Genomic DNA, 25,884 nt, shown 5'->3' on the forward strand with positions numbered 1-25,884 from the left:
CTCTGTTTTAATCACTGTAGAAACAAAGAACTGCAGATAGACACTAGGTGCTGGAGTAACTCAGCAGGTCAGGCAGCATCTCTGGACAAGGGTTTTGACCCAAAATGTAACCTGTCCTTTTCCTCCAGAGACACTGCCTGACCCGCTGAGTTACTCCAACACTTTGTGTCCATCTCAGTGACATGTAGTCTTGAACTCCAATCTTATTAAACCGTTTAGCAATGGTGCACTTTTCAATTAGATTATATTTCAGTTCAGTTTTGACTAAATTCTAAAGAAGTCCAGACTACATATACATAAGAAGTGCTTAAGTATAGTGATACTTGTACTGAACTGAATACAAAAAATTCACTGTATCTTGGTACATGTGTGCCATTAAAATACTCATATTCATATGACAGATCCCCATCCAGTAACCTGCCCAGTAAATCTTTGCAGCGCTCACTCTATAATAACAGCGGACGGTTCCCAACTGATGTTGGGTTAAGTCCTACGGACCCTGACACAAGTCAGGAACAGAAGCCCCACTTCGCATGTGTAAATTTACTATTCGTATTGTATAATACCAGTGGGAGACGACGTGGGAGCTCCAAGGCTCCATAGATGAACAAGTAACCAATGCACAACACACGAGCAGACCACATGCTTTTCAGAGTAAAACCTCACCAAACTAATGACAAGAAGGAGCCAACACTATCTACCTTAATAATTTCCGAAACTTAAGGAATAGTGAAAGACCTGGATAGAGTGGATGGGGAGAGGATGTTTCCACTAGTGAGAGTCTAGGACCAGAGATCGTCGCCTCAGAATTCAAGGGCATTCCTTTAGGAAGATGAGGAGGAATTTCTTTAGTCAGTGGGTGGTAAATCTGTGGAATTCATTGCCACAGAAGGTTGTGAAGGCTGTCAATGGGTCTTGTTAAGGCAGAGATAGATAGATTCTTGATTAGTACGGGTGTCAAGGGTTATTGGTAGAAGGCAGGAGAATGGGGTTAGGAGGGAAAGAGATCAGTCATGATTGAATGGAGGAGTGGACTTGATGGGCCGAATGGCCTAATTCTGCTCCTATCACATGAACTAATGACGCAGTTTTATACCAAAATGTTATTATTCTGTACCGATGGTGCATTATATCTAAGACCCTTCATAAATGAGTACAGTTAAATTCAAGTGAATGTGGTGAATGGCCATTTGGGGTAGAAACACTACATAAGAATATGCTGGTTGATTTAAGATTGCATCAAAATGTACCCAAGATTAACACGCACATACCAAACAGGTGCCGACCAGTGTTCACCCCGTACACTAACACTATCCCACATGCACTAGTGACAATGTACAATTTTAGCAAGCCGATCAGCCTACAAACCTATATGTCTTTGGAGTGTGGGAGGAAACCGGAGCACCCAGAGAAAACCCATGTAGGTCATGGGGAGAACGTACAAACTCTGTTTGTCTGAGCACCCCCTAGTCAGGATGGTCCCTGGCACTGAGAGACAGCAATTCTACCGTTGGACCACCGTGCCACATAATGGTCCTATATCATCCTACCTGTGCAGCCAAGGTCGTCACTGTGTTTCTTGATTGACTGCCAGTTGTTGTGGCACATTTGAAAATCTAGACGGGCAAGAAAGAAAATAGTTAGGAGCTCACTGAACATGATGTAGTATGATACAACAGTGCGGGCTTCTTTGCTGTAACTTGAGCAATTGAGTAAATAGCTCAGCTTCTCGAGTGGGGTGTAGACACTGACATTCTAATTGGCCTTACAGGTAAAGTTAGCCAAACATCATCTCTTCTAAACATGACATTTCTATTTCATTCCTTAAAGCCCTGTCCCACGGTACGAGTTCATTCCAAGAGCTCTCCTGAGTTTGCCCCGATTCGAACTCGGGAGAGCTCGAATCAGCCTCGAAAATAGCTCTGCCTGGGTACCTACCTGCTCAGCTTCTTCCCGACTCATGGCTAACGCCAACTGTAGCTGCAGCTCCTCTTCACCGCTTGTCTGAGGCCGCGTCTGCTCCAGCTCAGAGGAGATCTTCGGTGAAGTAGCTGCGGACAGAGCGACAAGCTTCAGACGATGTGCATTATTGTGGGGCCAACCCAGTATAAGAAATACCTTTACCATTTTAAACACTTGAATTAGATCACCACCTCACCTGGTCTCTACACAAGGGAATCCAAGCTGCGTTTATGCATGCTGTCCTCATCACTTAATTCTTTACATTCACCCCCACACAGATGTGGACAACCCGCTATGCCCTTCAACAGCTGCATTTCAATACTCATTTTGGACTGAATTTAAATGTGAACTTTAACCTGTGTTTCTTGGTAAAAATCAGTGAGATAAGAAGAAATGTTTCCAATTACTATGTGCTTTACTTCCCCATTTGCTGATTAGTGCTACATTTAAGTATTGATCTGTAGTGTGCAATGTGCCTCTGGTTAATGCAGTGTCACCGTGACCACATTTGGGGCAGATGAGTAATTGCACTACAATATGGAACATAGAACAGTGCAGCACACAACAGGACCCAACGGCCCACAATGTTTGTGCCAAACATGATGCTGAGCTAAACTGAACTCAAACTGCCTGCATGATCCATATCCATATCCCTCTATTACCTGCACTTCCATGTGCCTATCTAAAAGCTTCTTAAACACCACTATCGTATCTGCACAAATCAAAATCCCCTGGCAATGCTTTCCAGGCCCCCATCACCCTCTGTAAAAAGCTTGCCCCGTACATCTTCATTAAACTTTCCCCCCCTATCCTTATAGCTATGTCCTCTAATGTTGGACATTTCCACACAAAGAAAAAGGTTCTGACTGTCTAGTATGTTAAAATGAAGTGAATTATAATATTAATACGAGGCTCAAAAACAAGGTTTAAAACATTAGCTCTTGAAACCCCTCTCGGTTATCCACAAACAGATATGGGCGCAGCGGCAGAGTTGCTGCCTTATAGCACCAGAGATCCGGGTTCAATCCTGACCATGGGTGCTGTCTGCAGTTTCTCCCCGTGACCGTGTGAGTTTCTCCTGGTGCTCCTGTTTCATTCCACACTCCAAAGACATACAGGTTTGTAGGTTAATTGGCGTTGGTAAAAATTGTAATTTGTCCCTATAGTGTAGGATAGGGCCAGTGTACGGGGATCGCTGGTCGGCGCGGACTCTGTAGGCTGTATCTCTAAACTAAACAAACATGCATACACACAGTTGCCATTGGTTTATGATGGTCACTTGTACCAAACTTACAGCCGTGGTAGGAAGCGGGTGAACCGCCCACTTTGCCGCACTCATCCGACTGGCTGGTGGAGAGGTTTGGGTGGCTGGAGCCTCGGCCGAACATTATCTGGTTATTGCTGCCGACTCCTGTCGTCACACTCGACATCCGTTCCTTTGTCTTCAGTGCGTGACTGCGCTCAACCCGAAGCCTCTCGTCGTCCTTCAGTAACGCAATGAGCTGTTTCGACTTCTCCCTCACATTGACACCTGGTTGTGGGAATTGATTGCCAGAAGTCAGTGCAATTACGTAACCAACATGGAATCATTAAAGGAGACCAATCTGTTTTAATTCTTTGAGGTTATGATTAATTGAATACTACAAGTAGATGTGGTGCATTTGGTTTATGGAAGGCTTTGGATGAGGTCTTACACAGTACGTTGATGATCAGCAATGTTTAAGTACATGGAATCACAGGTAATATAATGGGGTGGATTAAGAATTCATTATCAGACAGACAGCTAAGGTTGGGGATGAGAGGCTCCTTCTCAGGTTAGCAGGATGTGCCCAGTGAGATGCCACAGGGATTGAAGCTTGGGCTCCAGCTTTTCACAATCTGGATCAATTATTTGATTGCAGTTGGCTTCACGGTGGCGCAGCGGTAGAGTTGCTGCCTCACAACGCCAGAGACCTGGGTTCGAACCTGAAAACGGGCGCTGTCTGTACAGAGCTTGCACGATCTCCCCATGACTGTGTGGGTTTTCACCGGGTGCTCCGATTTCCTCACACATTCCAAGACATTAAGGTTTGTAGGCTGAATGGCTTCTGTAAATTATCACAAGAGTGTAGGATAGAACCAGTGCATGCGGTGATTTTTGGTCAGCCTGGACTCGGTAGGTCGAAGGACCTGTTTTCACGCTGTATCTCTATTTGAGTCATAGAATCATACATATAAGCACAGAAACTAGCTCTTCAGCCCAAATCCCATTTGGCCCAGATTCTTTTAAACCCTTAACCATGGTTCCAGGGATGGAGGATTTTATGTAGTAGCAGAAACCAAGGAGATTTCAAAAGTTTATAGAGATTTCATCAAAAAATATACATTCTTTGGGGTCTTGTCAGCTGGATGCAAAGAAAAGATTTTCCTCAGCTGAGGAGTGTAGAACCAGGGGCACTGTCAGAGAATAAAGAATTAATTTAGGACGCTGCTAAGTATAAAATTTCTTCAGTCTGTGGTGCTTTTTGGAATTTGCTAGCCAGTCAGGCTGCAGAAGTTTAGTCATTGCGTTTGTTCACAATACAGCTTGATAATTTTCAAGATATTAAATGAATGAGAGATATGAGGCTAGTGCCAGTAAATTGTGCTGAGTAAAAGATCAACCCGTGATCGTAATTAGGGCAGCACAGTGGTAATGCTGCTGCCTTACAGCGCTAGAGACCTGGGTTTCATCCTGACTAAGGGTGCTGTTTGTATGGAGTTTGTATGTGCTCTCTGTGACCACGTGGGTTTTCACCAGGTGCTCTGGTTTCCTTCCACACTCCAACGGTGTCCAGGTTTATAAGTTCATTGGCTTTGGTAAAAAAATGGTAAATTCTCCCTCGTGTGTCGGATAGTGCTAATGTCTGAGGCCAGCACAGATTCGGTGGGACAAAGGACTTGTTTCTGCGCTGTATTTCTAAAGTAAAGTCTGAACGAAAGTAATGAGTGGTCCAGTGGCCTTTGGCCTACTATTTGTCCAGCTCTGTTATATAGACCTGCCAAGAGGTCGGTGGGGGTGCTGCAAGGCGACAGCCCTGTTAGCAGCGTGTTAGTTTTTTCAATTTTTTTTTTTTTTTTAGTGTGTTTGATGTCTGTTTTTAATGTCTCTCTGTGTGTCTTGTGTGGAGGGTGGTGTGGGGGGGAAGGGGGGAAACCGCTTCGGTCGCCTCCTCCACGGAGAGGCGACTTTTTCCATGTCGCCTCCCCGTGGCATAACATCGAGGATCGGTGCGGCCTTTCCCGGAGAAGCACCCGGGGCTTCAGCGGCGGGCGCAGCGCGGACTCTCGTCGCGGAGCGGGCGAGCCCTCGCAGGGGGTCGCCGGAGGGGAGCGCTCCGTTCACTGGCCCGCGGCAGCCTGAAGCCGCGATCTGTGGAGCTCCAGCTGGCGCGGCGTCCGCAGCCTGGGATCCCTCGTTGGGGACCCGGGAGGAGAAGAAGCTCCGACCGCCGGCCCGCGACCTACTTCTACCGCGGGCGTGGCGGGGTCTTGCTACCCGGAGCGGGGTCCCTCACCGAGGACCCCTGGAGAGGAGCTCTGACCGACGGCCCTGCGGTCTGTGGTGCTTCTGACTGCGGCACGGCGGGAACTTTAAATCTTCGACCGCCGGCCTGCAGCCTGAAGCCGCGGTCTCCGGTGGGGCAGCACCGATTCAGGGCTTACCTGGACTTTATCTGGGCTTTGCCTTGTCTGAACTTCTGGACGCTGCAGCGGCAGCTGCGGAGGGTTGAGGTCCCGACCACGGGGGAAAATGGAGGAGGACTGGCCAATTTTTGTGCCTTCCACCACAGTGATGAATGGGGAGGTGGATGTTTGTGTTAAAAATGTTTATTGTGTTTTTGTGTGTTCTTTTTCATTATACCGCTGCTGGCAAATTAATTTCACTTGCATTTTATGTGCAAGTAACGAATAAAACTGATATTGATATTGAAGAGGATGCAAAAAAAAAATTCTTATCAGTCTAACAAAATTTGAAGGTAGTAGTTCCTGCCATGGTTCAGGAAGCTTTTCAAAGACAGTTTAAAAATAACCCGCATATAACAAGCTCTCATCGACAGGAGCTACAGAAAGCACATAGAACTTTCAGCATCTGATAAGGTGCAACAGGTATACTGAGCTTTAGTTTGTTAATCTAAATGGATGTTTTTTTTTCAATGTTGGGATCCAGGTGCCGCAGGCAAGACTGACATTTATTATCCTTCCCTAGATGTCCCAGAAAAGGTAGTATTGAGAAACAACTTTAAAACATCAGTAGTCCCTGTGCTGAAGGTATTCCTGCAATGCTATTACTTGGGAGGTTTCAAGACATAGACCCAGCAATGGTAAATAACTGGCCACATATTTCTGAGTTAGGATGGTGTGCGACCAGGGGGAATCTGCAGGTAGTGGTATTCCTACGCACCTGCTTTCCTTGGTCTTCTTGGCGGTGCAGGGAAGGAGAGAGGGCGGGACAATGAGGATTCACACTGTGCCACCCCTAGGAGACAGTAAAGGGCCTGTCCCACTTGGGCCGACACTTACGCGACAGGCCGGTTTGACGGTCCAGCGAGAGTCGCGCGCGCGTCATCATGCACCCGCATAGCCGTCTGGAGCACGTGACGTCATTTGAAGATGGACACAAAATCCAGGAGTAACTCAGTGGGACCGGCAGCATCTCTGGAGAGAAGCAATGGATGATGTTTCGGATCGAGACTCTTCTTCAATCTGAAAGAATGGTCTCGACCCGAAATGTCATCCATTCCTTCTCTCCAGAGAAGCTGCCGGACCCGCCGAGTTACTCCTGCATTTTGTGTCTATCTTCAATTTTCTTGGCCCCGCTCTGGGAGTAGGAGTGGAGGCGGATCCACAACGGCCATGAGCCCCAGGCCGAGTTCGACGATCGTTTGTCTGCTGCTGCTGCTGCTGCTGTTGGAGGTGAGACGTTGCATCGCGCCAGGGTCTTGGGCCTGTCCCACTTTGGCCGTCAGTTACGCGACAGGCCGGTGGCGCGTGAAGATTTCATGCAGGACGAAGTCCACTCTCCTCCACGCCACTCCACCACACCACTCCATGCGCCCGTTCCTGCGCTACCCACACGCTAGCAGGTCGCGTAAATGGCGCGTGAAAGACAGCCAAGTGGAACAGGCCCTTAATAACCTGCCTAAGCAACATCACTTGCACATGCCACTGAAGAACAACCAAAGCCTGCGGACAGGCATGGATGTACTTATGGAAGTAGATGAGCAGGGTGAAAATTAGCAACACAGATCTACAATCCAAAATATGAGCAGTGATTTTAGATAGTGTTCAACTGGTCCCTACAAATCCATGAATTGAATGTAACTAGAAACTTGACTTTGGGTGCACGATAAAAGTGTCATGAGAAAAATATACCCGACGATTGAATTCAGAAGGAGTGATGGTGGGTGTGATATCTGAGCAGTTCATTATGATGACTAAAAATTACAAATTGTTGAAATACTCCACCACAGTATATCAACTTATATCACCACAGTAACTCTTATAACATATCATGCTACATAACTGAATCACTGTTAAGTATACCGAATATATTTTAACGGTGGAGGCTGATGCACACTGAAAAAGCACAATTTTCACCATCAACTGTAGAAGAGCTTTAACCACTACATAGTTTTCAGATATTACAGTTTCAGCTGTCTAGTAATTTAAACAGGCCCTTCAGCCTACCGAGTCTACACCGAGCAGTGATCACCCCTGCACTACCTCTATCCTACACACTAGGGACAATTTTCAGAAGACAAACCTGCATGTCGGAGGAAACCGGTGCACGCAGAGAAAACCCACGTGATCACAGGGAAAACGTACAAACTCCGCACAGAGAGCATCTGTAGTCAGGATCAAACCCATGTGTCTAGTGCTGGTGTAAGGCAGCAACTCTACTGCTGCGCCACACTGCCACCCCTCTAGTACCTAGAATTGTGCCTAAATTGGTCTCTTACAGATTTTCACACAAATATGACCAAGACACATGGGGAATGTGGCAGCTTGGAAGGCATAGAAAGCACTCCTCCTCCTGGAGCTATCTCTCCATGAATCAATGGAATTCACTGATAATAACCAGTTGTTTGGGCAGATCTATTATGAACATTGTTAGCTTGTGGAAGTCTATCTGGTTGGACATTGGTCTTTAACCTAGCAACACCCCTGTTCATTCCAAATAATTCATTAACAAATACAGTGGAACCCACAACGCCTTTCCTTTCTTTGCCACCAAAGGAAAATTGTTTGGTTAACTTATTTTAGTTTAGGGATACAGCATACATACTCGGCCCACCAAGTCCATGCTGACCACTGATCATATGCTATTTTTCACATTCTCTGATTACGTCAAATAATATTGGAATGAGAGTATTCCACTTTAACAATCACAAATACCAAGCTGCTACATTCTGTGTAATATTAACAAGTCCCTTATTACAGCTGTGGTCAGGAGTTGCATTCTCACCACAGGCATCTTAGAGCCATGACTCGGATGAGTTCCATTAAGTCTCAAACCACCAAATATCTGACGACACCCCATGGCATTTAAAGACTGTGCTCTGGAGTTTAGTTTTTTAGTTTAGAGATACAGCGCGGAAACAGGCACTTTGGCCCACGCCGACCAGTGATCCCCTAACATTAACACTATCCTACACACACTTGGGACAATTTACAATTATACCAATCCAATTAGCCTATATACCTGTACGTATTTGGAGTGTGGGAGGAAACCGAAGATCTAGGAGAAAATCCACGTGATCACGGGGAGAACGTAAAACTCCGTACAGACAATACCCGTAGTTGGGATCGAACCCGAGTCTCCGGCGCTGTAACATTGTAAAGCAGCAACTCTACTGCTGTGCCACACCCAGTCTTTTAATAGTGGACAGGCAGAGAATTCAGTCCACTTAGTCTGGCCAACTTTTTTTAATTATTTAGCACAAAATGAAGTATTCAAAAGTGTAAATTTAACATTTTAGTTAGTTGTTCAAATTTGGTTTGTGGGTTCTGAACTACAACGGTTTTATCTTATCTATCTGCAACAGCCGCCAAAGAGCAACGATCATTAAGATTGATAAGATGTCTGCATCTGCGAGTTTGAACTAAACTAGGCCAGGTACAAATATTAGGCAATATCAAATATATTTGGGACGGCTCAGTGGCGCAGCGGTAGAGTTGCTGCCTTACAGTGCCAGAGACCCAAGTTCAGTCATGACTACGGGTGCTGTCTGTACGGAGTTTGTACGTTCCTCCTGTGACCGCGTGGTTTTCCTCTGGCTGCTCCAGTTTCCTCCCACACTTAAGTGTAGTCACTCGTGTACGGGGTGAGTGCTGGTCAGCGCGGACTCAGTGTTTCCGCGCTGTATATCTGAAGTCTAATAACTAAAAACGGCATTGTTTGCTTGCCCTCCAGTGCGCCACCACTCCCAACCTGTGTATGGCAAACAGTAGCAGTGCCCGATACAGGGTCACTATCACAAGGAGCATTGTAGAGAATATTATAACCAAGGTAATGGTGTTCCTGCCTGGACATACGCATTTTTTCCAAAATATAAAATTGGACCTTCCCTCCTCTAGTCCAGTCATGCCAAGGTCAATAACACACCTCAATCAGCTGGCCAATACAAGTTTGCAATAGACTGCATACATAGAACAGCACAGCACAGAAACAGGCCCTACAGCACACAATGCCTGTCCCGAACATGATGCCAAGCTCATCTCATATGCCTGCACATAAATCCCTGCATATCCCCATCTGTCTATCCAAAGCCTCTTAAATGCCACTATTGTATGTGACTCCACCAGTAGCTGGTTCCAGGTACCCACCATTGTGTAAAAAAAATGTCCCCAGCACATCTCCTTTAAACTTTGCCCCTCTCACCTCTAGTCTGCCCTCTGGTCTTTGACATTTACACCCTGAGAAAAGGGTTCTGACTGTCCACCCTATCTAGGCCTCTGATAATTTGATAACCTTCTTTCAGGTGCCCCCTCAACCATTGATGCTTCAGAGAAAACTATTCAGGTTGAACCAAACTCTGCTTATAGCGAATACCTTCTAATTCAGGCAGCATTCTGCTGTCTGAAAAAGGATTGCGACCCGAAGCGTCACCCATCCTTTTTCTCCAGAGATGCGGCTGGACCCGCTGAGTTACTCTAGCGATTTTTCTTTTCTTTTAGCATTCTGCTAAATCTCTTCTGCACCCTCTCCAAAGCCTCCACATCCTTCCTGTAATCAGGTAACCAAAATTGCACACAATACTCCAAACGCAGCTTAACCAAAGTCCAAGAAAGCGTAACATGGCTTCCTGACATGCTCAACGTCTTGACTGATGAAGGCAAGAACACCATATATCTTCTTTACCACTCTATCTGCTTCTGTTGTCACTTGCAGGGATCCGCGGACTTGGACCCCAAGATCCCCCTGTACATCAATGCATGAACTGGTTCAGCATTCGCTGATGCAAGTCACTCAACCACCCCTAAAGCTCTAGCTTATTATTGTAGATAAATCACAAGTAGATATTTCATTACCCTGATCCCTTCCATCCCGATCAATATACTGGAAGTCCTTCAGAGTCTGAATGGCAAAGATGTTTTCCTTGCACTGTTGTGCTACCCGCTCAGAGCCAGTCTTGATCAGGTAGTCCATCAACATCAGAGCCTTGTAAACATGACGCCAGTTTTTGCCATGGTCATTGAGGCGTTTCCAGATCATGCTCATAATCTCCGAGAATGCCACCACGTTGTAGGTCAGGTCGGAGATTTCTGCCATCAGGGAGCTCGAGGGACCCCAGGGATCATTTGACGTAGCCTCCCGTACTTTTATCTCGGCTTCAGAATAATTGTTTACAATGTTTTTCATCTGTCTTCGAAGGGATGAGGACGTCATGGTGACTGCTTTAGCGTTTAATTTTCTTCCACCCACTCTGCTGCGGGTTTCTTTCAGCTGCTAGGTCTTTACAGCTTTAGCAATTTCTCTGCAGGAACACGTTACCCTGTTTCAGCCCGACTGAAGCTCCATCTTGTCCCAACAGGTAGGTGCTCGTTCAGCAACTTTGCTCTGCAGATAATTCCACCATTTTCACAAATCCAACACCTGGAATACGAAAACAAGGGGTTTAGTCAGTGGAATGCTTCTGTGAACGTTCCTGACAACTTTTTTTTTTTAATGTATATTTTATTAGAAGCAATTGTACAAGAATAAATCAATTGGCATGATAATTATACAATTTTCATACAGCTTCATTTTTAACATTTTATAAATTGATACATAATCGAGAATAAATTGACACATAAATCGCGAAAAAAGGAAAAATGAAGAAGAAACATACAAAAAAGAGACGATAAAAACCCTGAACTGCCAAAGAAGTGCAAGAAGAGAGAAAAAAAACAGATAAATGTCCCACAGTCCATTTCCCCCTCCCCCGCTCACCCATCCCAAGCATCGGTTTTAAATTTGTGTTCAACCATTCCTGACAACTTTTTGTTTAATGCTATGCATGTCCTACTTATTTATCTTCCTCTTTCCTCACTACATTGAAATCATAGCTTGTCCTCCTCCAATTTAGGTTTCTCCCAACACTTTAAATACATAACCTGCCACCTCCAAGCTAAAAAATTAACCTTGACATTACCTGAAACAACAACTGATTTCACACTTTAACCCTAGCCAGTAAACTTGGTCAATCGTCTCAGTTTTTCTTAGTTAAACAGACATGAGGAAATAATGTACTTCACTGGTAACTTGAAACATTGCCTGACAGATCTTGGTGAACAAGGCTGAAGAGCTTGATGCTGCAATACTCTAAAGACCGATGTTGTCATGTGACATAACAGACAGGGCATTAAATGAATAGTTTTGAAAGCATCTCACCGTCTTTCTCCAGAATAACGCAATCCAAAATGCACCTATTTTATTGGGAATGCTTTAAATTTGATACAAGAGTACGAGGTTCATTTATAAGTTACCAAGTACTGAAATGCCCTAGGGTTTACCAATGTTATATAAATTAACATAAAACAAACAGTCGGACAAATTCAGCAGGTCAAGCAGCATCTGTGGAAGGAAATGATAAGAAGCTGCAGATGCTGGAATCCAAAGAAAGAAAACAGCTGGAGGAACTCAAAGGGTCAGGCAGCATCTGTGGAGGACAATAGTAAGAGTCAGCAGATGTTAGAATTCTAAGAATAAACACAAACTACTGGAGGAACTCAGCGGGTCAGGCAGCATCAACGAAGAGAAATGCAAGAGACTAGAGTTTCTCCTCCAGCAGTTTGCTTTTTGCTCAAGATTCCAGTATCTGCAGTCTCTTGTGTTTTCATTATACATATTGATTAGTAGGACTGGATGTTACAATCCCTAAGGTTCTTCACCACAACTGACACCCGGTATTCTTGGGGGCGACCACTAAGTGATTTTGCTACCAATCAGCCACATCTTCAGTTGTGTACCTCAACATCACGGGGTGTTTCGGCCTTTTATCACAAGACACCCTCAGTCGAGGCAGGCCCACCACAGGGTGATCAGACCTTGGTGTGTGTCTTATGGTTAGCCTCTAGATGGTCACGTGGCAGCCCAGACAGCATCTTTTCTCTTCAGCTACAGCCAGTGACTGCTCCATTCTGCTTTTATCCTTTCATCTTCCTCTCTACTGCTGACTGTGGCTGGTTAGGCTCTGGACTCGTGTCCGTTGGTGGGACAGTACTTTGTTGAGCTTCGCCTGGGGTACTGATACCCTGTGGACTGTGGTGGTTAACCTGCCACTGGGCTTCACTCGACTGATTTGGCCTACCTCTTAGAAGATAATGGTCAATGCGAGGCCCCACACCAAGCTCTCCCAGGCACTTTTCTCTGTCCTGGTGGATCTTGAGACCCTTCTCTGATGTTATCTTTTCCCAGCCACAGCTGCAGCTTCGTAGCTTATGTCCTGCCGGGGCTGCTGCTCTGTCAATTGCTGTGCTAGTTCTTTGTGAAACACAATGTAAGAGCTCGATCACCAGATTTGCAAAATGCTTAATGTCTTCACAGCCCAACACCCGGACTTCCATCTGTATATATGTATATAGCGCCACAGAATTATGCACCTATCCCCCCCCCCTTCTCCCTTCTGTTTTTGTTTTCTGTTTCTTGTTTTTTGTACTAAATTATATGTATGCACTGAGTACGAGCAGCTTTTAATTTCATTGTACTTGTATAGTGACAATAAATGGCATATCTATATCTATCTAAATCCTTTTTTTAATGACCATCTTTCTCAAGTCAATGCTCAAAATACAAAATAAATTACTAATTTCACATTATTAATTTATCCAGCGATTGGTGTGGAATGGATGGGTGGAACGGTCTGTTTCTGTCCTGTATCCCTCTATGAGACATTAACTATCATTTTTAATTTAAAACCTACACCAGGTGAAGTTATTGTACTCACCATTGACTTCAGTCTTTGTTTCCAATTCTTAAATAGCTGCAATATGTTGGCTCTGGATAAAAATCTAAGTTACACACAAATCATGCAATTTGTACCAATTACATTCTTGCCTCTTTCTTCCGTCCAACAAAAAAAAACTACAAAGAATTGTATTTTAGTTCTGTCCCAAAGGAAAGTTCTACAATGTCAAGGAATTTATAATGGCACTGTCAGTCAAAAACATGTGGAATCCTTTCTGCAGCCTGATCTTTAAATGAATCCAGTATTCTTAGGAATAAAACGGCACCATCCAGCCTCAAAATGCACGCTGACCTATATTCTAATCATATGTATTGCAATATTCCAACTTAACATCTGCCCGACCACAGGCAGCACCGCAGGACATTATTTTTAGCTTCCAAGATTCTGTTACTGTACTTGAAACAAATATATTTCAGGGTAATGCAGAAAATGCAAGGGTGTGGGACAGATAAATCTGTGCTGGGTCATTTTATAAGCATAGATGTAAACCATCAAAGCCTAAGTTAAGATGGAGCCTAAAATTTACAAGGCATTTACAAATGTGTCTTGTAATTAGTATAGATCTTAAACCAGCTACCTTTCTAGCATGGCTCTGTCAAGGCCCAATCTCATTCACTGAGCCAATAATGCTCAGTTACAACAGATGGAATCTTGGCACCAAGACAGTGCACATATGGTGATCCTTATTGCCAAGTTCAGTCAATTAAAGAGGTACAGGAAGGGAGATACATTTTGCAAACCTTCAGTACAAAGCTGACTTTTCTTTTGAAAATAAATAATTTTCACAAATGCCAATTCTATTTTTGCATTGTTGCATATTTCAAGCATATATATTTCTGTATATTAACGACCAACATGCAGACTGTATATTAACAACCAACATGCAGAATTCCTTCTATCCACAGGTGCTGCCTCACCTGCTGAGTTTCTCCAGCATTTTGTGTCTGCCTGCAGACTACTATCTCCAGTTGCTTTACCGAGTCACAAAATTGTATAGGAAGGAACTGCAGATGTAGGTTTACACCGAAGATAGACACAAAATGCTGGAGTAATTCAGCGGGACAGGCACCATCTCTGAAGAGAAGGAATGGGTGACGTTTCGGGTTGTCCCCTCTTCAGCGTGAAGGGTGTCGACCCGAACATCACCCATTCCTTCTCTCCAGAGATGCTGCCTGTCCCGCTGAGTTACTCCAGCATTTTGTGCCCATCACAGGATCGTATATGTGAAGTAAAGTAGAGCTATCACTCCACTGCAGAAATAAGCGAGAAAGCACACAATCTTAGCTCCTCTGGAATCAGAGCTAAACAAATATCTACATAAAAGAGAGCCACAAATCGAAATGAGCAATGTTCATTTAAAAGCAATGAATATTAAGCCTTATGCACCAGTCACATGAAGTACAGGCATCAATGTGGCTCAGGCTGATGCATTATCTTAACCAGATATTTGTTCGACAGGATATACAAAAGTTAGAAAACAACTTGCAGACTGCAATATAATCAAAAGATTCTAAATTAAAACCATATGACTCAATGTTTGCCTGCCAAGGATACAAAATAACTACACTATAGAGCTTAGATGGATACAAAGTGCTGGACTAGCTCAGCGGATCAGACAGCATCTCTGGATAAAATGGGAGATGTGACATTTTGGGTCGGGGCCCTTCTTCAGTCTGAAAAAGGGCCCCGACCCGGAACGCCACCTACCCATTTTCTTCAGCGATGTTGCCTAACCTGTTAAGTTACTCCAGCATTTTGTGTCTATCTTTGGTATAGAGCAGCATCTGCAGTTCTTTTTTTATTAAACTCCAGAGCTTATCAGTTTGTCTCGGTACACGTGACAATAATAAACCAATACCAATTCAGCTAATTGCAATGCCATGAATTTAGGCGGAAGAAGAAACTAGTTCCACCATGGCATTGGGTCACGTTGTTGAGAGCTACTTCAGAGCAGATGCTTATTTAGTACAGTCGCATATTATACCGTGAAATATCCATGGATATGCAACGCAGAGGGAAATGATAAGATTCAGCTTCTATAGTTGAATGACATTCAGTATCATCAGTGTCCTCTGCCATAAAATCAATAACTGGCAATCATCAGCATCTTAGATGAGCTGGAGAATCAGCCTCAAAAGAAACCACCAAAGAACGTCATTCACAAGTGTGAAATGAAATTGTTCTATAACATTAGTAAACCTCCTGCATACCGCAGCCAATGTATAATTCTCAATACCCATGCTGCAATTAACCAACGCCACCTAACAGACAACTCATCCAACCATCTATCTCGCAATTGTTTCTGGATATTACTAATCTAGAATTATAGTAGTTTACCTGCATTGCAGCCACAACACTCCAATTATTAGTTCATTGGTACAAGCAGTTCACAAGAGTTAACCAAATACCAAGCGGTGTAAAGATGACGTATTCCTTCCTCTTAGAACTTATTGTCAATCATTTAGTCAATCCATACCGGACCTTCGCCTACCTGAATTAAATTACACACATATTTATTGCTTCAATGCCTATGCTTCCAAGCCGTCACCAAATGCTACACATTTCAAAAGTACAGTATGTTCTCCTTTGCTGGGTGACCAAATCATTCAGCATTGGCCAAAGTAGTGGTCAATAAAGTCGAATAATTCAAGTCAGGGGGTGGAAGTTAGTAGAGTGGCTATTACTAGGGAGAAAGTGCTTGAGAAGCTGAAAGGGCTGAAGGTGGATGTCACCTGGACCAGATGAACTGCACCATAGGGTTCTGAAAGAGGTTTTAGAGAATGTGGAGGCATTGACAGTGATATTTCAAGAATCACTAGAGTCAGGAGTGGTCCCAGATGATTGGAAAATTGCACAAGAAGGGAGCAAAGCAGAATAGTGGGAGCTATCTGACTTTGATGGTTGGTAAGATTTTAAGAGTGCATTATAAAGGATGAGGTTACGGAGTATTTAGAAGTTCACGATACATTAGGCCGAAGTCAGCATGGCTTTGTGAAAGGGAGGTCTTGCTTGACAAATTTGCTAGAATTCTTTGAAGAAGTAAAAGGACAAAGGAGAAGGTGTGGATGTTGTCTACTTAGAATTTCAGAAAGCCTTTGATATGTGCTAAGGAAGATGAGAGCCCAAGGTATCAAAGGGCAGATACTAGCAGGGATAGCAGGTTGGCTGGAAGGCAGAAGACGAAGAGTGACAATAAAGGAGGCCTTTACGGGCTGGCTGCTAGTAACCAGTGGAGTTCCGAAAGGATCAGTGCTGGGGCCGCTACTCTTCATGTTGTATATTAATGACTTGGACGAGGGGATTGGAGGCTTTGTGGCCAAGTTTGCGGATGATACGAAAATAGGTGGAGGAGCAGGCAGTGTAGAGAAAGCAGGGACTCTGCAGAAGGACTTGTCTATGTTGGGAGTGGGTAGAGAAGTGGCAGATAGAATATAGTGTGGCAAAGTGTGGAGTCATGCATTTTGGCAGTAGGAATAAAGGCATAGACTATTTTCTAAATGGGGAGATAATCCAGAAATCGGAGATGCAATGGGACTTGGGAGTGCTGGTGCTGGATTACCAAAAGGTTAACCTTATAGTTGAATCAGTAGTACAAAAGCAAACACAATGCTAACATTTATTTCAAGAGGGCTTGTATACAAAAATAAGGATGTAATGTTGAGGTTCTATAAGGCGCTGGGTCAGGCTGCATTTGGAATATTGTGAACAATTTTCGGCACCATACCCGAGGAAGGATGTGCTGGCTCTGGAGAAGGTTCAGAGGAGGTTTAGAAGAAGAATCCCAAGAATTAGTAGGCTAACCTATGATTAGTGTTTGTCGGCACTGGGCTTGTACTCGCTGGAGTTTGGAAGAATGAGAGGCGACCTCATTGAAACATACAGAATAGTGAAAGGCTTGGATAGAGTGGATGTGGAGAGGATGTTTCCACAAGTGGGTGAGTCTAGGACTAGAGGTCATAGCCTCAGAATTAAAGGACGTTATTTTAAGAAGATGAGGAGAAATTTCTTTAGTCAGAGGGTGATGAATCTGTTGAATTCTTTGCCACAGAAGACTGTGGAGGCCAAGTCAGTGGATATTTTTATGGCAGATAGATTGATTCTTGATTAGTACAGGTGTAAGAGGTTATGGGGAGAAGGCAGGAGAATGGGGTTAGGGGTAGATAGATCAGCTATGATTGAATGGCAGAGTAGACCAGATGGGCCGAATGGCCTAATTCTACTCCTATCACTTATGACCTTAAGATTGTACTTGAGTTTTTAATTTATTGGAATCAATTCTCAGGACCAGTACTATCAAAAAGGCACAGACTAATCAAGGGCAACATGGATTTGTTCAGGGAGATTTTCTAATATCTCAGTGCTCGAGTTTTTAATCTCTCTTTTGGGGTAAGTCACTTTCCTAGTTTAGTTTGTTATTGTCACGTGTACGGGGGTACAGAGAAAAGCTTTTTTGGGTGCTATTCAATCACAAAAATACTATACATGGTTACAATCAAGCTGTCCACAGTGCACAGATACGGGATAAAGGGAATGACTTTTAGTCCAGAATAAACTCCAGTAAAGTCCAATTAAAGATAGTCTAAGGGTCTCCGATGAGTTAGACAGGGGCCAGGACCGCACTCTGGATGGTGCAGGACTATGAAGAAGCTGTTCCCAATCCTGGAAAGGTGGTTGGTTTGCGCAATGGTCTGGGCTACGTCCACATCTGCAATTTCTTGCAGTCTTATATGGAGCTGTTCCCAAACCATTTACTCTTCCTGGCCTTCTCATAATTTTGTATAGAATTGATGTCTCCCTTTAGCCAGAGTGTTTAAAAGAAAACAAGTCTGGCACATCCAATCTTTTCTTGTAACTAAAAATATCATATTTTAGAAGCTGAACAAATCAATTGTTTTGAGGAGGAAACAAGAAGAATTTGTGAGGACAATGTAATTGAAAGAGTCTAATTGAATTTTGGCAACGTTTTTGACAAAATGTTACATGGCAAACTGGTCAAAAAAGCAAGTCCATGGGATCCAAGAAAGTGTCAAATCAGATTCTAAATTTGTTCAGTTGCAAGAGGCAAAGAGTAATGGATGACAGGTGTTTTTGTGACTGGAAGGTTGATAACGAATGGTTCAGTGCTCCATCCTTTGCTTTTCACAATATATATTAATGATTTACATTTTAAATGTCCTTACTACATTGAAATCATAGCTTGTCCTCCTCCAATTTATGTTTCTCCCAACACTTTAAATACAGAACCTGCCACCTCCAAGTTAAAAAAAACAACCTTGACATTACCTGAAACAACAACTGAATTCACACTTAAAACCTAGCCAGTAAACCTGGCCATTCATCTCACTTTTTCTTAGTTAAATAGACATGAGGAAATAATGTACTCCACTGGCAACTTGAAACATTGCCTGACAGATCTTGGTGAACAATGCTGAAGAACTTGATGCTGCAATACTCTAAAGACCTATGCTGCCAGGTGCCATAACAGGCAGGGCATTAAATGAATAGTTTAGAAAGCATTTCACCGTCTTTCTCCAGAATAGCGCAATCCAAAATAAATCTATTTTATTGGGAATACATTAAATTTGATACAAAAGAACAAGGTTCATTTATAAGTCACCAGGTACTGAAATGCACTAGGGTTTACCAATGTTATATAGATTAACATAAAGCAGTCAAGCAAACCCAGCAGGTCAAGCAGCATCTGTGGAAGGAAATGGTATGAGGCTGCAGATGCTGGAATCCTAAGAATAAACACAAACTACTGGAGGAAGTCAGCGGGTCAGCAGCATCTGTAGAGGACAATAGTAAGAGTCAGCAGATGCTGGAGGAAGTCAGCAGGTCAGGCAGCATCAGCAAAGGGAAATGAGAGAGTTTCTAAAATACTGAGGTAGTAATTTCCCTCACCATTTTTTTCCACAGATGCTATCTGGCCCTCTGAGTTCCTCCAGCAGCTTGCTTCTTGCTCAAAACTCCAGTATCTGCAGTCTCTTGTATTTCCATTATAACATAAAGGGAATAACGTTTAGTGCAGGATAAGTCCAGTAAAGGTCAATTAAAGATAATCCAAGGGTCTCTGATGAGAAAGACAGCAGGTCAGGACTCTGGTTGGTAAGAGGACAGTTCAGTTGCCTGATAAAAGCTGGGAAGAAACTGTCCCCAAATCTGGAAGGGAGGTTGGTTTGCACGATGGCCTAGGCTACGTCCACAACTCGGCAATTTCTTGCAGTCTTATAGGGAGATGTTCCCAAACCATTTACTCTTCCGGGCCTCCTCACAATTTTGTATATAATTGCTAAAGAGTCAAAGAGTAAAGGATGACAGGTGTTTTTGTGACTGGAAGCAAATAGTTCAGTGCTCTGTCCTTTGTATTTCACAATATATATTAATGATTTACATTTAAATTTAAGAAAGCTTCAGAGGATAGCTTTATGCTGCAGAAGGATACACGTGGTCACATCAGTTATAAGGTCAAAAATGGTATGAGCAGAATTAGGGTACTCGACCCATCAAATCTACCCTGCCATTCAATCATGGCCGATCAATCTCTCCCTCCTAACCCTATTCTCCTTCCTTCTCCCCAAAACCCCGTACTAATCAATAATCTATCTATGCTTTAAAAATATCCATTGACAGCCTCCACAGCTTTCTGAGGCAAAGAATTCCACAGATTCACCACCCGCCAATTAAATAAATTCCTCCTCATCTCCCGAAAGGAACGTCCTTCAATTCTGAGGCTCTGACCTCTAGTCCGCGACTCTCCCACTAGTGAAAATATCCTCTCCACATCCACTCTATTTAGAATTTAATTCAGGGAAGTGTGAAGTAATGCATTTGCGAGATGCAGGGCAAGAAAATTCACAGATATCGAGGGGTATAGAGGTATAGAGTGCACGTTCAGAGATCCTTTAAATTGGCACGGTGGTTTGATAAAAAGACATTCAGAATCCTATCGGTTATCAGATAAGCTATAAGAGGAAGATTGCAACAGAACTGAACACAACACTTCCGAGATTGCAAGAACAGAATTAATCATTGGAGCAACAGAGAAGATTTATAGTTGCTGTGAAAACTGGAAATTTTTAGCAAGAATGGATATGGCCAGATTGTTTTCCTCGCATGTGTGGCTGGAGACATCAGTTATATATAAAATTATGAGAAAACTAGAAAGAGTAAATAGGAAGAACCTGCTTCCCTCAAAAAGACAGGTTTTAAAAAAAAGAGGGCAGAGCTATAAGATAATTGGTAACATAAGAGGTGTGATGAGAATTTTATTTTCTACCCAAGAGGGCAGTACAGATCAGGAACTCACTACTATAAAGAATTAACAGGCAGAAGCTGTCATCTTTAAAACTACTTGGTTGTGTACCTGAGCAGTCATTACCTCCATGCCTGACCCCGTGCCAACTTGAGCATGGCTGAGAGAGCAATAACAACATTATTGCTTACAGAGGGAAATGGACAGTCGACGTTTCCAGTCGAGACCCTTCCTCCAGGCTGCCGAGAGGAAGGGTCTCAACCAAAAACATTAACGGTCCGATTTCCTCCACGATCTGTGTCTGGCCAAATGAATTCCTGTAGCAGTTTGTTTATGCTTCAAATTTCAGTATCTTTTGTATCTCAAAGATTATCACTGTTGTGGTTCTGTTTGAATCTTGGTCTTCAGTCCTTCAGCTGAACCTCTGACTTAGAATGTAAAAAGATACTACACGGGAACATGCCCTTCGGCCCACAATGTCAGTGCTAAACATAATGCTGTGATAAATTAATCACATCTGATTACACGTAATCCATATCCCTCTCTTCCTAGTTCTTTGCACATCACTCATTCTATTCTGGACAGCTCTCCTTTCTGTTCCTAGGTATTCTCCAGCCCCAAGGTGTTTCAGTCGGAAGAAGGGTCCCGACCTGAAACATCATCCATCCTTTTTTCTCTAGAGATGCTTCCTGACCCGCTGTGTTATTCCACCACTTTGTATCTGTCGGTGATATCCTGATACTCAATGAATAACACAATCTTTGTCACACCACTGTTAGCTGAAGAGAACAGCACTGAATATCTCTGCTGTTAACACACCCCATACCACTGGAGAGACGCTAAAAGCTGGAGTAACTCGGCGGGTCAGGCAGCATCTCGGGAGAAAATGAATAGGTGACGTTTCAGGTTGTGACCCTTCTTCAGACTGAGAGTCAGGGGAGAGGGAAAATAGATATGGAAAGGTACATTAAAAAAAATGAATGAAAGATATGCAAAAGGACAAATCACAGCCAGTAACAATGATCAAGGAAACAACTTGCTGAGTTACTCCAGCTTTTTGTGTCTATCTTCAAGGGAAACCAGCAACTGCAGTTCTGAAGAAGGGTCTCGACCCAAAATATCGCCCATTCCTTCTCTCCAGAGATGCTGCCTGTCCCGCTGAGTTACTCCAGCATTTTGTGTGCCTACCTTCAGTGTAAACCAGCATCTGCAGTTACCTCCTACACGGTAACCCCTTACCTCTCACTTCCAAGTACACAGGTCAGTTTGCCCCTTCTCCTCATAGCCTTGGTTCACATCTTATATAACCATATAACAATTACAGCACAGAAACAGGCCATCACAGCCCATCTAGTGCGTCACCTAGTCCCATCCACCTGCACTCAGACCATAACCCTCCATTCCTTTCCCATCCATATACCTATCCAATTAATTTTTAAATGATAAAAACGAACCTGCCTCCACCACTTCCACAGAAAGCTCATTCCACACAGCTACCACTCTCTGAGTAAAGAAGTTTCCCCTCATGTTACCCCTAAACTTTTGTCCCTTAATTCTCAAATCATGTCCTCTTGTTTGAATCTTCCCTACTCTCAATGGAAAAAGCTTATCCACGTCAACTCTGTCTATCCCTCTCATCATTTTAAAGACCTCTATCAAATCCCCCCTTAACCTTCTGCGCTCCAAAGAATAAAGACCTATCTTGTTCAACCTTTCTCTGTAACGTAGGTGCTGAAACCCAGGCAACATTCTAGCAAATCTTGGTGGAAACAGGCTGCAGGGCTCTGGGCACTGACAAAATGTGTGGGAAGGGACTGCAGATGCTGGTTTAGGCCGAAGATAGGCACAAAATGCTGGAGTAACTAAGGGGGACAGGCAGGCAGGCAGCATCACTGGATAGAAGAAATGGTTGACGTTTCAGGTCGAGACCTTTCCTCAGACTTAGAGTCAGGGGAGATGGTCATGGCTCAACCCCAGGGCAAACACAAACACCACAGGACCGGTGGCTTCCTACTGCAAGGGTTACTCTTAGCTGCAGAATCTAAAGGACATGATCATTCCCAATGACAAGGGCCTCAATACAAATAGGATTGCTGACAGATTTATAAGGGGCTGTAACTAATGTTTAACCCCCTCCCCTCCTCGATTCATTACATCTCCAATAAACCTCCCCACACCAATGCCTGTAGAATCTCAACGGCAAAGACGCCAATTCATCGTGGAGGCGGATCATCAACACCAGACGGGGTTAAAGAGACAACGCCCTGGGTTCCAGGCAGTCGTCGCCTCTCCCTCCGCCTCAGGGCAGCCAGCGTGAGCAGGAAAAGCCGAGGCGGCGGTCGCGGCCTGCGCCCTCGGCCAGGTCGAAAACAGGGGGGGGGAGGGCGAGGTTTTAATTTTAAATTTCTAACGTGGGGGGGACCGGCGGAGGTAGATGCCGTGCCGAGGCGAGGGGGACTGGGCCGGCTTTTTAAACATTTAGCGGCGCGGGGGGGAGCCTGAGGCTGTGAAACCGTTGAGCACTCACCGCCTTCCCGCTCGATCCCGGCCGGACTGCACCTCAAGTCCCGCCCCCCACGCTGGTCCCGCCCCCTCGGCCGTTAGGGGCGGGTCTCCCACCCCCTCATCCAATAACAGCCCAGAATCAGCGCCCGCTCCTGAGTGACCTCCACCTCCTCCAATCACACGCCGGTCTGATGAAACCGACAGCCGCGCTGGCCAATGGACGGACGAATCTCCTCGCCGGGGGGGGGGCGGGAGCACGCGTGACGAGTGGGCGGGACTTTTTCTTCTCCAATAGGAAGCAAGATCAGGCTCCGGACGCCCGTGATTGACAGGGTCCCTATCCAATCGGTATTTGGGGTATCTGACTGACATGGCAGACAGCCAAAGAGATCTGGGATCAAGAGATTTGTTTTTAATTTTTGAAGGTCCAAGATGCTGCAGATGCTGGAATCTGGACACCAAATGCTGGAGGTTCTCAGGGGGTCAGGTCGCACCAGTGGGTCAAGTCTAGGGTTGCCAACTTTCACACTCACAAATCAAAATAAGAGACAAATTCCTGATGGCAATTCGTTGACCGACTTGGCCGTGGCTGGGTGAGTGATAATAGACAATAGACAATAGACAATAGGTGCAGGAGTAGGCCATTTGGCCCTTCGAGCCAGCATCGCCATTCATAGAAACATAGAAACATAGAAATTAGGTGCAGGAGTAGGCCATTCGGCCCTTCGAGCCTGCACCACCATTCAATATGATCATTCACTGTGATCATGGCTGATCATCCACAATCAGTACCCAGTTCCTGCCTTCTCCCCATATCCCCTGACTCCGCTATCTTTAAGAGCCCTATAAAGCTCTCTCTTGAAAGTACACAGAGAACCGGCCTCCACCGCCCTCTGAGGCAGAGAATTCCACACTCACCACTCTCTGTGAGAAAAACTGCTTCTTCGTCTCCGTTCTAAATGGCTTACCCCTTATTCTTAACTGTGGCCCCTGGTTCTGGACCGGGTGCTGGACTGCACACAAAGCCCAGCCGGCGGGCCAGCTGAGGAGTTTTGGCCCGGTCCGCGCGGCGCCACTAAAGAGGGGAGGCGGTGTCAGTGGTAAGTGAAGGTCGGAAGGTCGGACAGCTGCCGACCGACGGGGTCACGGGCGAGGCGCTGCTGCTGCTCTCCATGGGCTGCACTACATCGGGACGGGTGAGGCTGGCCGGACATGGCGCTCCAACCCGACAGTCCCCTCGACCCGAGTAGCAGTCAAATACGGGACAGGCGTGGTCCCGTATGGGACAAACCAATTTAGCCCAATATACGGGATGTCCCGGCTAATAAGGGACAGTTGGTAACCCTAGTCAGGTCGCACCAGTGGGTCATGTCGCACCATGTTCATAAGTTCTAGGAGAGGAATTAGGCCAGTCGGTCCATCTAGTCTACTCCGCCATTCAATCATGGCTAATCTATCTTTCCGTCTCAACCCCATTCTCCTGCCTTCTCCCCATAACCCCTGACACCCATACTAATCAAGTCAATCTCAGTGGGTCGAAACGGGCAGATGTTTTTGGGTCCAGATCCAAAACGTAGTTTGTCCATTTCCCATCACCGACGTTGCCTGGTCTGCCGACTTTAGTTTTGAGATACAGTGTGGAAACAGGCCCTTTGCTCCACCATGTCCTCGCCGACCAGCGATCACTCCATACAGTAGTTCTATCCTGCACACTCCTGTCTGTCTTTGGAGCATAGGAGGAAAACAGAACCGGGAGAAGCCGGGAGGATCACCGGGGAGAACGTACAAACCCAGTACAGATATCACCCATAGTCGGGATCGAACCTGGGCCCGTGGCGCTGTAAGGCAGCAACTCTACTGCTGCGACGCCGTGCTGTCCAGCAGTTTGTAATTTGGCTTGAAGGCACCTTGTGGTACAAATTGGAGAGATACCTGAATGGGAATGTTGGGAATTTAAGAATAGAGGATTGGACAAACAGTTCGGCAGCAAAAGGAGGGGATGATTATTGGGATAAACAAATACTGGGATAAATAAACATTAATTAATTGTTGTCACCGTTGCATAACGTCAAAACTCTGGAGAGTAACAATGAATTTGGGAGAAAACTATCCACTGAATTCTAGCCGCTGCATATCCTGTTTGCATTACCACCCAATCTATTTGTTTTGAAAATATATTTGAAGATTTTCATAGTGGCACGACTGGTAGTTTAGTTTAGTTTATTGTCACGTGTACCGAGGTACAGTGAAAAGCTTTTTGTAGCATGGTATCCAGTCAGCGGAAAGATTGTAAAGACTTACAATCAAGCTGTTCAGAGTGTCCAGGTACAGGATAAAGGGAATAATGTTTAGTGCAAGATAAAGGGCCTTCCTGGCCCTTGCACTGTACACTGCAAGGGCCAGGAAGCGAGCGGGAAAGATCATCTCTGACCCCTCTCACCCTGGCCACAAACTCTTTGAATCACTTCCCTCTGGAAGGCGACTCCGGATTGCCAAAGCTGCCACAGCCAGACATAAAAACAGTTTTTATCCACGAGTAGTTGCTCTACTCAACAGCCAAAAGTCTTTAGCCTCCCTTTGATCTGGTATTTTGTTGGTTCACATGCTTGATCAATGGTCTTTTATCATTAATGTTTAATTATATTATTAAGGGGTTGGACAGGCTAGATGCAGGAAGATTGTTCCCGATGT

General features: G+C 44.7%; 1 protein-coding gene across 3 annotated transcripts in view; it reads right to left on the bottom strand.

The window, feature by feature from the left end:
• The window catches only part of LOC129713795 (epsin-2-like), a 40,628-nt gene extending 17,370 nt beyond the window's left edge, over nt 1–23,258 (bottom strand). For 2 of the 3 annotated variants that reach the window (XM_055663101.1, XM_055663099.1), the window contains exons 1-5: nt 19,338–22,437; nt 10,516–11,080; nt 3,257–3,493; nt 1,939–2,051; nt 1,551–1,616 (exon numbers count right to left, since the gene is read on the bottom strand). In XM_055663101.1, the coding sequence (XP_055519076.1) occupies nt 1,551–1,616; nt 1,939–2,051; nt 3,257–3,493; nt 10,516–10,873 (774 nt within the window). In that variant the 5' untranslated portion in view covers nt 10,874–11,080; nt 19,338–22,437. Of the gene's footprint in view, nt 1–1,550; nt 1,617–1,938; nt 2,052–3,256; nt 3,494–10,515; nt 11,081–19,337; nt 22,438–23,215 lie in introns of those variants that run through there. The other variant, XM_055663100.1, reaches the window with a different exon arrangement.
• Between the last annotated feature and the right edge of the window lie 2,626 nt (nt 23,259–25,884).

The sequence above is a fragment of the Leucoraja erinacea genome, chromosome 37, assembly GCF_028641065.1.
Source record: "Leucoraja erinacea ecotype New England chromosome 37, Leri_hhj_1, whole genome shotgun sequence".
Taxonomy (NCBI): domain Eukaryota; kingdom Metazoa; phylum Chordata; class Chondrichthyes; order Rajiformes; family Rajidae; genus Leucoraja; species Leucoraja erinaceus.